The sequence below is a fragment of the Musa acuminata genome, chromosome BXJ2-4 (genome assembly GCF_036884655.1).
Source record: "Musa acuminata AAA Group cultivar baxijiao chromosome BXJ2-4, Cavendish_Baxijiao_AAA, whole genome shotgun sequence".
Classification (NCBI taxonomy): domain Eukaryota; kingdom Viridiplantae; phylum Streptophyta; class Magnoliopsida; order Zingiberales; family Musaceae; genus Musa; species Musa acuminata.
The window spans coordinates 5,815,128-5,830,774 of NC_088341.1; the positions used below are offsets into that span (position 1 = coordinate 5,815,128).

At 47.5% G+C, this 15,647-nt stretch overlaps 1 protein-coding gene across 1 annotated transcript; it reads left to right on the forward strand.

Moving 5' to 3' along the window:
• The first annotated feature begins 10,601 nt into the window (after window positions 1-10,601).
• Window positions 10,602-13,194, forward strand: LOC135609677 (monoterpene synthase 8, chloroplastic-like). The gene is made up of 7 exons (XM_065103182.1): window positions 10,602-10,838; window positions 10,912-11,182; window positions 11,424-11,799; window positions 11,896-12,114; window positions 12,204-12,342; window positions 12,428-12,673; window positions 12,772-13,194. The coding sequence occupies exons 1-7, from the start codon at window positions 10,638-10,640 to the stop codon at window positions 13,063-13,065; spliced, it is 1,746 nt and encodes a 581-aa protein (XP_064959254.1). The 5' UTR covers window positions 10,602-10,637; the 3' UTR covers window positions 13,066-13,194.
• Window positions 13,195-15,647: the final 2,453 nt, after the last annotated feature.

Genomic DNA, 15,647 nt, shown 5'->3' on the forward strand with positions numbered 1-15,647 from the left:
CGACTGCGCCAATCCTCAATCTCATCCTTCGATTAGCTCGCCAAGGAGTTCGAGCAAAACTTCCTCGCTAGCGTGTAGTCGAGGCCTTCCATGGCCACCCTGCTCACGCTATCCCAGTGCGAGGACAAGACACTCTCCCAGTTTGTGGCACATTTCGCCACTGAGGTACAGGGATTTCTGGACGCTCACCCCTCTATGATCATGCAAGCATTCCTGATGGGGTTGAAGCCTTCAAGATTCTTCTGGTCGCTGATCGAGAAGTCGCCAACAACCATACCCGAGATGCTTCAGCGCGCCAACCAGTATGTCGCCGCCGAAGCACTGATGGCTAGAAGGCGTGTGGATGGAAAAAGGCCAAGGGTCGAAAAGTCCTGAGAAGCAAATCGAGGACTTGATCCGAAGAGGTCACCTTGGCCACTATCTCAAGGAACCCCGGGAAGCAACTCCATGTCCCAAGGGGCCCATCGAACAACAGATCGATGTCATCTTTGGAGGACCGGTGGCCGACGATAGCAGCTCAACGGTAAGAAAAGCCTATGCTCGGAGCGCGATCAAGAAGCGCCCCCGACCCGAGCTCGAGCCCAAGATCACTTTTGGAGCCGAAGAGGTTGAGCGCTCCCATCACGACGATGCGTTGGTGATTTCCATTCGAATCGCCAACGCTCGGGTCAAAAGAGTAATGGTTGACACAGGGAGCTCGGCCGACGTGCTATACCTCGACGCCTTCAAAAAGCTTGGCCTAACCGGGGAGGACCTCACTCCGATGAACTCGGCGCTCACCGGATTCACTGGGGACTCCATCTCCCGGCTCGGTACCACCACACTCCCCGTCACCATCGGGGAAGAACTAAGGACTAAGACGACCATTACTACCTTCATGGTAGTCGACCTACCTTCGGCCTACAATGTCATCCTCGGCCGCCCGACGTTCAATAAATTGAGAGCGGTAGTCTCTACCTACTATCGAGCCATCAAATTTCCAACCTCGGTAGGGATCGGGGAATCATGAAGCGATCTAGGAGAATCAAGGCGATGCTACCTTACAGTAGTCGTTCTCCCAGGGAGGTCACACCCCCAAGACCAGGATCCCTGAGAAGGAGCCATGGCGCCGGAGCGCCTTGAACCCCCGGAGCAACTCACCGAGGTGCCTTTAAAAAGAAACCAACCCGATTTGACCGTAAAAATCGGGACGGCTCAACCCGAAGAAAATCAGCTCCAGCTAATTGATTTCCTAAGAAAAAATACAGACGTATTCGCATGGTCCTCCAAGGAAATGCCAGGGATTGACTAGGAAGTGGCCCAACATCAGTTTAGCATCGACCCCGGGGCTAGGCCAGTAAAACAAAGGCCAAGGAAGTTCGCTCTCGACTGACAGAAGGCGATTTCCGATAAGGACAACCGCCTCAAAGAGGCAGGGTTTATTACTGAGGTGAAGTATCCTCGATGGCTATCAAATGTAGTCCTCATTAAAAAACCCAATGGAAGCTGGCAGATGTGCGTTGACTATACCGATCTCAAGTGAGCATTCCCCAAAGACTGCTATCCACTTCCAAGTATAGACCAGCTAGTCGACGCCACAGCAAGCTATGAACTCCTTGCATTTATAAACGCATTCTCGGGCTACAACCAGATCCGAATGGCACCAAAAGATTAAGAGAACACCGCCTTCATCAATGATAGAGGAGTATACTGCTACAAAGTATTGCCCTTCGGCCTGAAGAATGCTGGGGCAACTTACCAAAGAATGGTCGATAACCTGTTTAAACACCGGCTTGAGAGGAACATGGAAGTATACATGGATGACATGATTGTAAAAAGCAAAACAACAAGCGCACACCACTTGGCAGAAACTTTCCAAACACTTAGACGATTTAACATGCGCTTAAATCCCACAAAGTGCGTCTTCGGGGTTAACTCGGGAAAATTTCTCAATTTCATCATCCACCAGAGAGGGATTGACGCCAACCCAGAGAAGGTTCGGGCCATAACCAAGATGCCTTCGCCCCGCTCGATCACGGAGGTGCAGCGCCTTGCCGGAAAGCTGGCGGCACTCAATAGATTCATGTCACGATCAGGCGACAAGTGCCTCCCCTTCTTCCGGGCCCTACGACAGGCTGATAGCTTCACGTGGACCCCAGAATGTGAAGAAGCCTTCAAAAGGTTGAAGGCATTTCTCGTCCGCTTGCCCCGACTCGCCTCCCCAGAGCTAGGAGAAACCCTTGGTCTTTACCTGGCAACATCGGCACAGGCGGTCAGCTCAGTGTTAGTTCGGGAAACACCACCGAAACAACAACCTATCTACTATATCAACCACATCCTCAACGAGCCGAAAGTGCGGCCACGTGAAGCTATCGTTGGCCTGTCATAGGGCCCGGAAGAAGGGGAGGCACTTGTCGCCTAATCAAAAAGCTAACCCTCGCATTAATGAAGACGACCCGAAAGCTGCAACCCTACTTCTAAGCTCACACAATCAAAGTCATCACCGACCAGCCACTGTGACAAATCCTGTCCAAATTCGACGCATCGGGTTGAATGCTGCGGTGGTCGGTTGAGCTCGGCGAATTCGACATCCAGTACTCTCCTAGAACCGCCATCAAAGCTCAAGTACTGGCCGACTTCATCTCCGAGCTAACCCCTAAAGATCATGCAGTTGAACAGGAAAACAACGGACGCACGTGGACCATGCATGTGGACGGCTCGGCCACCGCCGAGGCTGCTGAGATTGGACTTATCCTCAAGGGCCCAACCGGAGAAACCTATGAGAGATTGCTCCGACTGCAATTCTGAGCCACCAACAACAAGACTGAGTATGAAGCACTGCTCCACAGCCTACGCCTCACCTCGGAGATGCAGGTAGGCGACCTCGAGGTGTTCAGCGATTCCCAGCTGGTAACAGGACACATCAATAGGAACTACGAAGCCCGAAGCTCGACCATGGCGTTATACCTAGCGGAAACACGATGACTTGCCCGTCTCTTCAACTGCCTCTCGGTCACTCGAATACCTCGAGCTCAGAACACACAGGCTGATGCTCTGGCTAAGTCGGCCTCCGCCCGTAGCCTAGAAGCAACCCCGACAACCGAGTCCATAATGGTGCCAATAATATCGTCCCACGACATCATTGAAACTCAAATTTCACCGAACTGGATGGAAGAGATCCTCCGCTTCATGAAAGACGGGACGAAGCCTGATGATCCAGTAGCCATGAGACGACTGAGGCGAACCCAAGCCTGGTACTGCATAATCGATGGAAAACTATACTACAGGGGTTTTTCTTAACCTCTCCTAAGCTGTCTCGCGCTGTCGGAAGCTGAAACGATCCTCGCCAAACTCCATGAGGGGATTTCTGGGGAGCACATTAGCGGACGAACCTTAGCCTTCAAGACTCTTAGACAGGGTTACTACTGGCCGACCATGCGTCGGGACACTGCATCATATGTACAACAATGCCAACAGTGTCATAGACACGCCTGACTACAACACTAGCCAGCGGTCCCTCTCACCCCGATGGGGACAACCTAGCCTTTCACCCAGTGGGGACTTGACATCCTCGGACCTTTTCCTTCGGCTTCGGGACAACGACGCTTCCTTATAGTGGGGGTCGACTACTTCACGAAATGGGTCGAAGCCGAACCTTTGGCCTCCATCACCGAGAAACAAGTTTGAAGCTTCACGTGGAAGAACATTATCACTCGGTTCGGGATCCCGAGAGCTATCATCACCGATAATGGAGCTCAGTTCAACAACACCAAGTTCAGGGCCTATTGCCAGTCATATGGGATACAGTTGAAGTTCAGCTCAGTTGCACACCCCCAAACTAACGGCCAGACCGAAGTAATGAATCGAGCAATCCTGGAAGGACTCAAGAAGAGAGTCACGGGCGCACATGGAACTTGGGCGAACGAACTCCCTAATGTCCTATGGGCAATGCGGACGACCCCAAAAACGACCTTAGGAGAGTCTTTGTTTAGCCTCGCGTTCGAAACCGACGCAGTCCTTCTACCAGAGATGGTGTTCCCGACCCTGTGCACCTCCGACTACAAACAAGCAGATTTCGAGGAAGGCGTACGAGCAAACCTAGATCTCCTCGAGGAAAGAAGAGCCGAGACGCACCTACGCACCTTGGCGTACAAGAAGGCTGTAGCTCAGATATACAACCGCAAGGTTCGCCCGCGACCGATCAAGGTCAGGGACCTTGTCCTTCGAAAGGCAGAAGTAAGCGACCCGACCCGAGCAAGGGGAAAACTTGTGCCCAACTGGGAAGAGCCCTATCGAGTCTACGATGTGGTCCGAGAAGGGACCTACCGACTCGAAACTATGGAAGGGAGTCCTCTGTCGAGGACATGGAATGCAGCAAATCTGAGAAAGTTCTACCCGTAGAAGAAATAGGTCAAGACACTTGGAAGATGAATTATTAAAAGATGTACTCATCCACAGCCAGAAAAGAAAGAATTCCAAAACAAGAATTTCTTTACTAAATAAGGAAGTACATATGATGGTCGGGCGACACAATTCTAAAAGTCGACCCAACCGAAACCAAGAAAAGGAAAATATAAGTTAGCTCGGAGGGGGAGTTTCGGGCCCATCGCCAAAGGGGACGCTCGCCGGCATATCAATGGACTGATCCTCTAGGTGGTCGGCAAAAGGGTCCGACTCTAGCTCCAATTCCGGATGCCTCACCCGAGCACAAGCGCAGGCCACTCGGTATCCGAACTCATAGGTCACCCGTCCCGACCTCACCAGGCCACACTCGAATCCGGTAGACGCCTTGTACTCAGCAATCGCCCTCTCTATCTTCTCGGGCAGCGCCAATCGCTCCTCCTTCAGGGCCTCCTCGGCAGCCCAAGCCGAAGACCTGGCAAACTCAACATCATGCGAGAGGGTCTACAATTCGTCCTCCAACATCTGAGCGTGAGATCGACTTTCCTCCAACTCGGCTTTCAGATGGCTCACTTCCTCGTCCAAGGCCGAGGCACGCTGCTCGATCACTGCAACGACCTCCAGATCGAACGAGTTCATCAGATCCTGATTCTCCAGGTGAAGGGTGGCGTAAGCATCCAATTGACGCTCAATCACCTGCCCGGCGTCAAGGACTCGGTCAATCAGCGCCATGGAGTAGTGCTGACCCTGTACCAGAATTAACATCAAGACTCACGTGAATAAGGAAGCACCAAAGAGAGGAATGCTACTACTTACCCAGACCAGCGACTTGGCCGCCTGATCTGCTAGCACCTCCGAGGTGGAACCATAAAGTTCCTTGGCCATAGTCGGGTGCAGCGTTCCCCGGATAAACTCCTGAGCCGTCAGCCCTGATACGACTGTTAGCCTTGAGATAAGTGACATAAGGGGCTCCCAATGCCCCAGTGGGAAGACTGGTCATACTCGAGGCCCAGTACTCCTCACCCTCTGGCTGACCGACGCGGCACAAATCCCGCATCGACTTCGGGCGCATCGATGCCCTCTTCACGGGGTCATCGCCAGACAAGCTAGCCGCCCCCTTTCCTTTTGCGCTCCCCGAACCCTCACCCGGGGGAGCGGCTTCTGCTGATCCCGGGGTGGTGCGCCCACGAGCGGTTGATCTCGCGAGCACCTTCCGAACCACAGTCTTCAGCTTCTTGGCCGACTGACTCGCTTCTGGAGCTCCCGACGCCCCCTCAGGTGCACTCCTCTTTGGGACACCCTCGACTCCGGAACCCTCGCCGCCCCGAGATGGAGCCGCAGCGGCTTTGGCTTGAGGTGCCTTCTTTACGGACCGAAGATCCACCATCTCTACAAGAAAAACTTGGCCGGTTAGATCGCTCGGGATAAGCGAACAGTATATGGCGTGTAGGCAATCATAACCCTAACGACCGGGCTGAGTCCCACCTCGACCAGCCAATCCTCGGTCATCTCCCTGACTGCCCGAGAAGAGGATAGAATGCTCCTCAACTGATTCACGTCCGCTGACTCTCTGCCTAAAAGCAACGGGACGACATTGTCGACGGTGTGGGAAGTCCACCCGGTGCTGAAAACCCACCCCCGACTGCAACTAACAAAGAAGCGGCTCTTCCAACCTTTGTTGTTGGAGGGGGCATCACTAATCTTGAATGCACTACAGGCGGTCAGGTAATAACCGGCTCATCCCCTACACAGCCGGAAGCAGGCCAGGAATAGAGCCCTAGATGGTTCTATCCTGGCTGCACGACACTCCCCGAGGAAAGCCACCAAATAGCACTAAGAGTTCAGTGTCATCTGAGACGACGATATACCCCACTTACGGAGGCAATCCTCGATCACGGGATGAAGCGAGAATCGTAGTCCCGCCTCGAGGGCACCCACCGTTAGCCCAAATCCCTGGGGAAACTGATCATACGATCGTAGACCCGGCCAGGGGGCAAAAAGTTTATAACACTTCGGGATGCAATAACGATCCCGAAGCTCCCCCAGAAGCTCCTCAGTCACCACCGAGTCTACATCATGCCACAACTTGAGACTTGCAAGCATGGCAGAACTCCCCACGACCTCTAGAGGCACACCTCCCGAAGGCAAATGGGAAACCCCTGGGCCCTCGGAAGAAGAAGAAGAAGAAGAAGACGAGGAAGGTGAAGACATCCCGACCTCGAAGTAGTGGTGAAGAAGCCGGGTTGCTGAACGGAACAAACAAGGCTACGACAGCCAGGCAAGGTGACGGCAGCTAAGCAAGAATGATAGAAACCCCTTCGGCAGAAGCTTATAAAGAACAGGTCGTTTCATCCCGAAGGCGACGATTGAGCTTTCCGAGGAGGGGTATGGTCGCGGCCTTCGAAACCATCATGACTCGGATTCCCTAGATTCGTCGGTCTCGAAGATCCCGCCAAAAAATGCCTCATCACTCAAGGTTTCCCACCAAAAGGCAACTCACGACAGGAGGTCTCCCGCCAGAACCGACGCCGCCCTGCTCGGTGCACCATGTGGCGAAAAGCCCCATGCGTAACACGGATTCCCGCCAAAACCGGCACCGCCCCGCTTGGCAGGCCACGTGGCGAAAGGATCCGTGCCTAACACGGTTCTCTGCCAGAACCAGTGCGACAAGAAGCGCGCCAACCCAGTTCACTGCCCGAGTCGCTCCATGTCAATCCCCGACTTGCGATTCGCCGGCCTAGTTCATTGCCCGAGTCGCTCCATGTCGATCCCCAACTTGCGACTCGCCGGCCCAGTTCATTACTTGAGGCACTCCATGTCGACTCCTGACTTGTGACTTGCCGGCCCAGCTCCTTGCTCGAGCCACTCCATGTCGGTTCCCAACTTGCAACCCGCCGGCCCAAGTCTTTGTCCGAGTCTCTCCAGATCGATTCCCGACTTGCAACCTGCCAGCCCAAGTCTTTGTCCAAGTCACTCCAGATCGGTTCCCGACTTGCGACTCACCGACCCAGTTCATTGCCCGAGTTGCACCATGTCGATCCACGATATGCGACTCGTCAGCCTAATTCATTGCCCGAGTCACTCAATGTCGATCCCCGACTTGTGATTCGCCAGCCTAGTTCATTGCCCGAGTCGCTCCATGTCAATCCCTGACTTGCGATTCGCCGGCCCAGTTAATTGCCCGAGTCGCTCCACATCGATCCCCAACTTTCGACTTGCCACCCAATTCATTGCCCGAGTCGCTCCATGTCGATCCCCGACTTGCGACTCGTCGGCCCAGTTCATTACTTAAGGCGCTCCATGTCGACTCCCAACTTGCGACTCGTAGGCCCAGCTCCTTGCTCGAGCCACTCCATGTCGGTTCCCGACTTGCAACCCGTCGGCCCAAGTCTTTGTCCGAGTTGCTCCAGATCGGTTCCCGACTTGCAACCCGCCGGCCCAAGTCTTTGTCCAAGTCGCTCCAGATCGGTTCCCGACTTGCAACTCACCGATCTCTAAAATCACACAACTCGATCCTTTGACCAGCAGCCTACCAATATCGCCCTACCAGGGCGCCGCCCAGAACCGGCCCACGATGAATCGATCCAACTTCCCTTCATAAGCAGGCAACCCATCCCCAGTGTTTCGACCCAGGCGCACCTCTCATCCTCTCAAAAACCCCATGGCATGCCTCGATGGAGGGGGGGACAAGTGATAAGGCATATTTTGGGCCCACGCCCCATCACGATCGATGGCACATGGCGCTGTAGCCAAGTAAGCAAGAGGAATACCCCGACGCGACTAGCCCGAGACTACACCAACTGTACCAAGGCATCGCTCGGTACATTCCGGAAAGCTCAGGATGGTGCCGAGTGGTGCCGTTCCGCACGACCCTTCCCGAAAAGCTCGGGACAGCACCGCATGGCGTCGTTCCGTGCATCCCAGGGCGGCGGCCGCACAAAGGTACCACCTCACCTCCCGAGAACCGGTTGCTACGCCCGCATACAACCGACCCTCATATAGTGTTATAAAAGCCCCGGGCCGGCATCCGACCCAGGAGTGGAGAAAAAGAGAAAAAGGAGATCCAACCCACTACTAACTTAATCGTCGGAGGGACCAAAGTCGGGAGACACCCGACGAAGGTCTTTTTTGCAGGAAAGCTACCGTCCGCAGGCTAGAAGGTGCTGATCAAACTCCCACTGTCGGCGCTCAAAGTGGTGGTCGATCGATCTCGAAAGCCAACTCAACTGACAAGAGACTCCTGACATTGCCCCGTGGACCAAGCCGTGCTGACTCATCAACCACGGTGATAGAACCCTTGCAGATTCTAAACTTGGGGTTGATCTCTTTAGGGGATCGGCCTCCTTGGAACTCTATAAGGGTTCCTCCCTCCAAGTTGCTGTTCAAAGGCTGCAGAAAAGATTCATCTATTGCTTATCAAAAGAGGAGAATAATATTTCTCCATTACTCTTTGGTTATTAATTTGTTCACCATTTTTTCTCATTTGGTGAATAATATAAATGATATTATAGAAGTACTTTGAAATGGACTTAGAGGTGCATTGTTGTAGTTTGTCAAAGTCAGCTCTTAAAGTTTAAAGTTTGTAGGCGGATCTTGTTCACCTTGTTTTTTTGTAAAGTGTTCCATGCCTCCTTTGGTATCTTTGACGAAGCAATAATCTCAAACTTCATTTTGCTAAGGACTTAGTATATTGTGAATAAGGCATTCTTCTCTTTTCTTTGATATTTGAGTTGTTTTATTGCTTCTTTATCCATTTGGGTTTTTTCCTCCGCACTAAGTTTAATAAAACCATCTCGTACAAGCTTCCACACATCAAGAGTGCCTAGAAGTGCCTTAATTTGTATGCACCATAAATTAAAGTTTTCCTTCATCAATAAGGAAATTTATGTTGAAAATGCACTCTAGGAAGTCATGAGTTAACTTGGCTCTCCGATATCAATTGAAGAAAGAAGTGGAGAGATTAAAACAAGTTAATTTGGACGAGGAAAGAAGGGTTTCTTGATGTATTTACTAAAACTTATACAACTCAATTGTTTTCACAACACATATACTCCAAGGGATACAAATCATGACTTTATATAATCCAAGAAAAACTCTTTAACACAAATTAATTTCGAAATCCAAATTAAATTCTTTTTATCATTTTAATACCATTTTCTAATTTAATTTATACACGTATCATATCATAAACGTGGTGCGGAAGTGAACCAGTTGAACATGCTGACAGCAAATATACATTTGCATGGCACACGAGGATGTGCAACTTAATAGAAAGAATAGAAGATAAGAACAATTATTGAAGAAGCTTTATTGAAGAAGTAAAGTAGCTTAGCTTGAATGCATTAACTTGTCCCTCTCCTATTTATACAGATTAGGAGAGAGAAATTTCCTTAATAGAATAGAGGATTTTCCTCAACAGAATAGATAAGATTTTCTCCTTATCTTCTATCGTGCCCTCGCAAGATAGTACTCCTGACAAGGATACCAATCTTGGATCGATGGTTTATAAGCGAGAGGCTTCATGAGTAGGGAAAGAGCATCTTGCTGCTATTGTTATTGTTGCTATGGATTCGACGACGATGATTGCGGCTGCTATGGCAGCGGCTACGATTGCGACGGCGACGGTTGCGATTGCGACGGTTTTGGTGCGACAACGGCATAGGAGAAATCTACATCAATGTTGCAGTGATGCTACTACAGCATAGGAAGAAGCTGCAATAGAGGAGGAAGCTACAGCAAAGATGCAGTAGAGGAGGAAGCTACATCAGAAGAGGTAGGAGGTAGCTACAGCGAGGAAGAAAGGTAGAGCAATGCTAGTGAGCGCAGCACTAGAGACGCCGCAGTGGAAGGAAACAGACGTTGGCGCAGAGTGGTAGTGGAGAAGACAGTTATCGTTCGTCGAGGAGGAAAGATTTGTCACACCGACGGCCTGATGACGGAAAAGCAATGGTAGAAAGCCTTTTCTTTTGTCGTCGGAGGTGGAGAAGCAACAAAGATGAGTCCGCAGCGAAAAGAGAGCTTACTCTAAGCAAGCGGCTCTGATATCATAATAGAAATAATAGAAGATAAGAACAATTATTGAAGAAGTTTTATTGAAGAAGTAAATTAGCTTAGCTTGAATGCACTAACATGTCCCTAACAAAATAGATAAGATTTCCTCCTTATCTTTTATCAAACGACTTGTGTGGATATAAATGAAGCCATTACAAAGTCCATAAGATTCTCCGTCTTCTGCTCATTGTTGTCCACCGAGCCAAATGGCTTTCTGCGCTTCTGCTCCGTCCTTCTGCAGTCTCATCGGTGCCCATCGGTGGACGTCGCCGTCCAAGGCTTCACCACGTCCATGCTTCCGACCACATATCCGGTGTGCTGCGCAGACTCCTCCTCGGCGATCTGCTAATTACCAGCCAAGCTCGTGGAGTGACGAATACATCCAATCGCTAAGAAATGACACCAAGGTCGGTATACATGCAATCTGTAAGCTTGAGTTTTATCTATAGTTCGCACTGGTTACTCACTAGCTTTCATTAGGTGGAGGAGGATAACGCAAGAAGGATGGAAAAACTGACGGAGGACGTGAAACAACTGATCTACATGAAGAAGGGAATGGAGGAGCAGCTTCAACTGATCGATCACCTGCAGCAGCTTGGGGTGGCGTATCACTTTAAGGAGGATATTAAGGATGCTTTAGGGACTATATACGGTTCCGTGGAAAAGGTGAACATGTTGCTGAAGGATAATCTTCATGCCACGGCTCTTATGTTCAGGCTTCTCAGAGAACATGGATTTGATGTTTCTGAAGGTGATTAAGCTGTATATCCTGCTTTACTCCTTTCTTGGCGACTGATACAGCATTGTCGCTGATGTACCTCATATATTGCTAGAACAATTACTTCCATAAAACTGAGACAACTAGAAATATGTCCAATTAGTCATAAATTATGCCACGTTAATAGCCTAACATACTAATGGAATTTTGTGTTTATTCTGTTCTATCATGGTGTCACAATCTAACTTGCACAAATTATGTGGATGGACTGAAGGTGTATTCTACCGATTTATGGATGAGAAGGGAAACTTGAAAGCCAGCCTTCGCCTCCAGACTGAAGGATTGGTGAGCTTGTACGAGGCTTCCCATCTTGCAAAGGAAGGAGAGCACGTGCTGGAAGAAGCTACGAACTTCACAACTAAACAGCTCAAGAGCCTCATGGAGGGATCACTTGAGCCTCATCTCAGGGAGCACGTAGCCCAAGCCTTGGAGCTTCCATTGAACTGGAGGATGCCGAGGTTACAGACCAGGTGGTTCATAGAAGCATCCCAAAGGGAAGCGAAGATGAACCCTGTCCTACTTGAATTGGCTAAGTTGGACTTCAACAGGGTTCAGATCATATATCAGAGGGAACTCAGAGAAGTGTCGAGGTATTTTGAGCTTGCTTTACTTGAATCATGTCCTGTACATTCTGCCGTCGTTTATGAACCAGCAAACTTCAGCACAAACTTATGGCTATCGATCAGATGGTGGAGCAATCTTGGCCTCGCGAAAAGGCTTCCATTTTCCAGGGACAGGTTGATGGAGAACTATTTCTGGACGGTTGGCTGGGCTTTTGAGCCACAGTTTGCAAGATTCAGGGAGGCGCAGACAAAAGTTAACTGCCTGATAACAACAATAGATGATGTGTATGATGTTTACGGCACCATCGATGAGCTCGAGCTTTTCACGGATGCCGTCGATAGGTAAACAACTCCTCCACGTCATGCATGTAGGAGGTGTTATTTCAACAATCTTTGATCCCTGATAACATCTACTCTGATGGATGTTGCAGATGGGATGTTAATACAATGGACAAATTGCCAGAGTATATGAAGATATGTTTTCTAGCCCTCTTCAACACTACAAATGACACCGCGTACAATGTTATGAAAGAGAAGGGTCTGGATATAATTCCACACCTAAAAAAAGCAGTAACATATCGATCCCATCCCCCCTCTTTTGTGTATCGTCAATCATGCAGTTCCACTTTATAAACAGTGCTATCCTTGGATTCAGTGGGCAGATCTATGCAAGGCATACATGGTGGAAGCAAGGTGGTACCACCAAGGCTACACACCCAATCTTGAAGAGTACTTGGAGAACGCACTTGTATCGATATCGGGTCTCCTGATATTGACTGTTGCTTGTTGCACCAGTGACGATGTAACTCGAGAGGCCTTAGACGGTTTCCAAAGCCGTCCTGAGATTGCAAGATGGTCATCCATGATCCTTCGACTTTGTGATGATTTGGGTACTTCCACGGTATGAGAATTGCTCCATACTTAATCATTCGTTCATGGAATGAACGTAATAAATAGTTCACACAGTTTCTCCTCTCTGTATCGATTGTTTTTGTGCAGGACGAGCTTGAAAGAGGCGATATATCCAAATCTATCCAGTGCTACATGCATGAGACCGGTGTATCGGAGAACATAGCTCGTGGGCATATCAGGGGATTAATCAAGGGGAATTGGAGAGCAATAAATGGAGATCGAAGTTTCACTTCGCCTTTTGAGGAAAATCTGAAAATGATGGCCATCAATATTCCTCGAATGGCCCAATGCATATACCAATATGGAGATGGATATGGCAAACCCGATGGAGTGATCGAGGATCGCATAAGGTCTTTGTTGATTGAACCTATACTTATGTAATAATATAATCAAGGATAATATCGTGAAGCTATAAGTCTCGTCATGATTTGTCCAAGTCTTTGATCAAGTTTCTTTAAGTGTGATCACTCTTTTTATTCTGCAAAAGTTATTGATGGTATAATTTTCGTTTGTTGGTTGTGATAATTGATCTGTATCATCGTTTTGAAAGTAGAAAACTTTCTTTATTAAACATTAAAGGAAAAAAAGCCTATAGTATATTTTACTTTATGCTACTCATTGAGATTAAATTTTTAATTTCTCTCAACTTTATTGTTGATGGGCACCTGAAATGGCTGATTTAATGGATCAACTATCTAAGATCTTGTAGCATGGTTTAGTTAAGAATAAAACAATATATTACTAGGTGATTTTTTTGAAAATATTTTAAAGTTTTATAATTTCTCGTTGAGCGCCACTAAGCACATGAAAAGATGATTTTGTACTCATAATTTTGAAAAATTCTTACCCTAGCCCTAGATACACTTCTGCCCTGCTAACCTTGGCCAAGCCTTGGCCTAGCTAATGGCCACCCTCTGCCTTGCATGTTGCTGGCTGCTCGTCGGCCCTTCCCCACCCTATTACCCTCATTGTTATCATTGGTCACGAGGGCAAGCCACCCCCCCTCCTAACTTGATCGTGGTCAACGACTAGAAGGGGATGCGAGGAGATTGCATCAGTGAAGAAAGGGCATAACAAGATTGTGCAGTCCCTGTCGGACCCCCAACCCTCACCGTCATTATTGATTATAGAGGTGTTGTGTAGCGTCTTCTACACCTTTTCTTGTGCGAGAGTGGCAAGGGTCGCTCCATTGCTGGTCCAGTGGAGTGTGACGATGGTCAATACACCTTTGTCACTAGGTGGGTTCGACGGAGGGGGACAACCGACGAGATAATGGTACGGTTAAGAGTTGGAAGGAGGGCGATGGTCGATGGGAGTAGGATGATTATTTGAAAAAATAAGCATTCTACAAAAAATTTTCAAACTTAGGATGCTATTTAAAAATTTCTGTAACTTAGAAGTTTTTTTTTTTCGAGAATTTACCCTATATTATTTCCAAAACTACTGACATATGCTAATTTAGAAACAATAAATAAGCAAGAACATGAATGTTTATCATTTTGTCGAACATAAACTTCTGCATTTAAATGACATAATTAAAACTTGTTTATTAGAATGTGATGGTTCGATCTCTGCATGTAACAATAATCGTGGCATAGGTTACATTCTTAAACACCGTGATAGATCTACGCTTGCAGGATGTTCAATTTCTCGTGCATCCACTTCATTACAAATTGAATGTTGTGCCTTAAAGGACTACTCATAGTCCTGTAGAAAGGAATGTAACGTCTAATCGTCTGCTTAAATTGTCAATAAGTCATATCATTAATCACCAAACATGAACTATTTCTATAGTCCCGTCATACTACTCACTGTGACATCAATCATCTCGTCGGTTCTTTGTCCTCCATTCGATGGTGCTCTATTCTTCAGAAACTTAATCAAAGAATAATTTTTTAGTTAATTTTACTTGATCAAGGCTCATTTATCAATCTAGGAGATCTGATTTTCTAGATGATTTTTATAGAAACTCTAATTTTCTTGTTCTTGCTATAATAATAGAATAAAATGATTTTATTTTTTAAAAAACTTGTACTTTTAATAATATTGGAAGTAAATAAATTTTTTATAGAAGAAACAAAAGAATGCAAGTTTTGCGGTCTTCGATACGGACAACTTCGACTTTGCACGCCTGAAGGAAAGAGAAAGAAAAAAAACACTCCACGAGTGGAATGACCTTTACCCATTATCAAATAATAAAAACCGTCTCCTTTCTCTCCCCAGTCTGGAGACGAGAGGAAGTGCCCTTTGGTATCCTTCCTCTACTCGACAACATCTCTCTTGCAGGTAACTTATACTCCTTATGAAACAAATCCATCTGTGCCTTGTCCATGACCATGTACTAATTTTTTTCATATCTGAAATGCAGCTTGAAGATATTCTAACTTTGGCTGTCATATCAAATTCTTCAGTGAAGTGGTGACTTTTACCTATCATAGGAATCAAGACAGGGTTTAAGACAGTGATTAGAGAGTGTAATAATATATTATATAAGTTTTTCAATAATTGGTCATAAAACTAACTATTATTTAGCTATTAAAATGATAAATTTATCTTTTTATATATTTTTAATTATTAAATAATCAAGATATCTCTAAAAACAATCAATATATGACTGCCAGGAAGAGAACAGTGTTCATTTATCCTGCTAACGCTCAAACGGTTGATCATTGGACCATTGTAGCTTAAACTATGGAATCGATGGTTTAGATTGGAATTAGACCTATCGATTTTAGTGTTCTAAAACTAAAAACTAAAATCAAGTCAGATAAAACCACTTTGAGTTTAATTTAGAGTCGATGACTCGTCAGATCAATTTGGTTCTGATTTCAACCCAATTCAATTTCGATTTGATTTCACTTTGAATCTAACCCAAATCACTTATCTATAAAAATTTTAGAATGCTCAAGCACGCAATATTATCTTATCGTAACGAATATTTTTGTCTTCTACTCTTCAATATG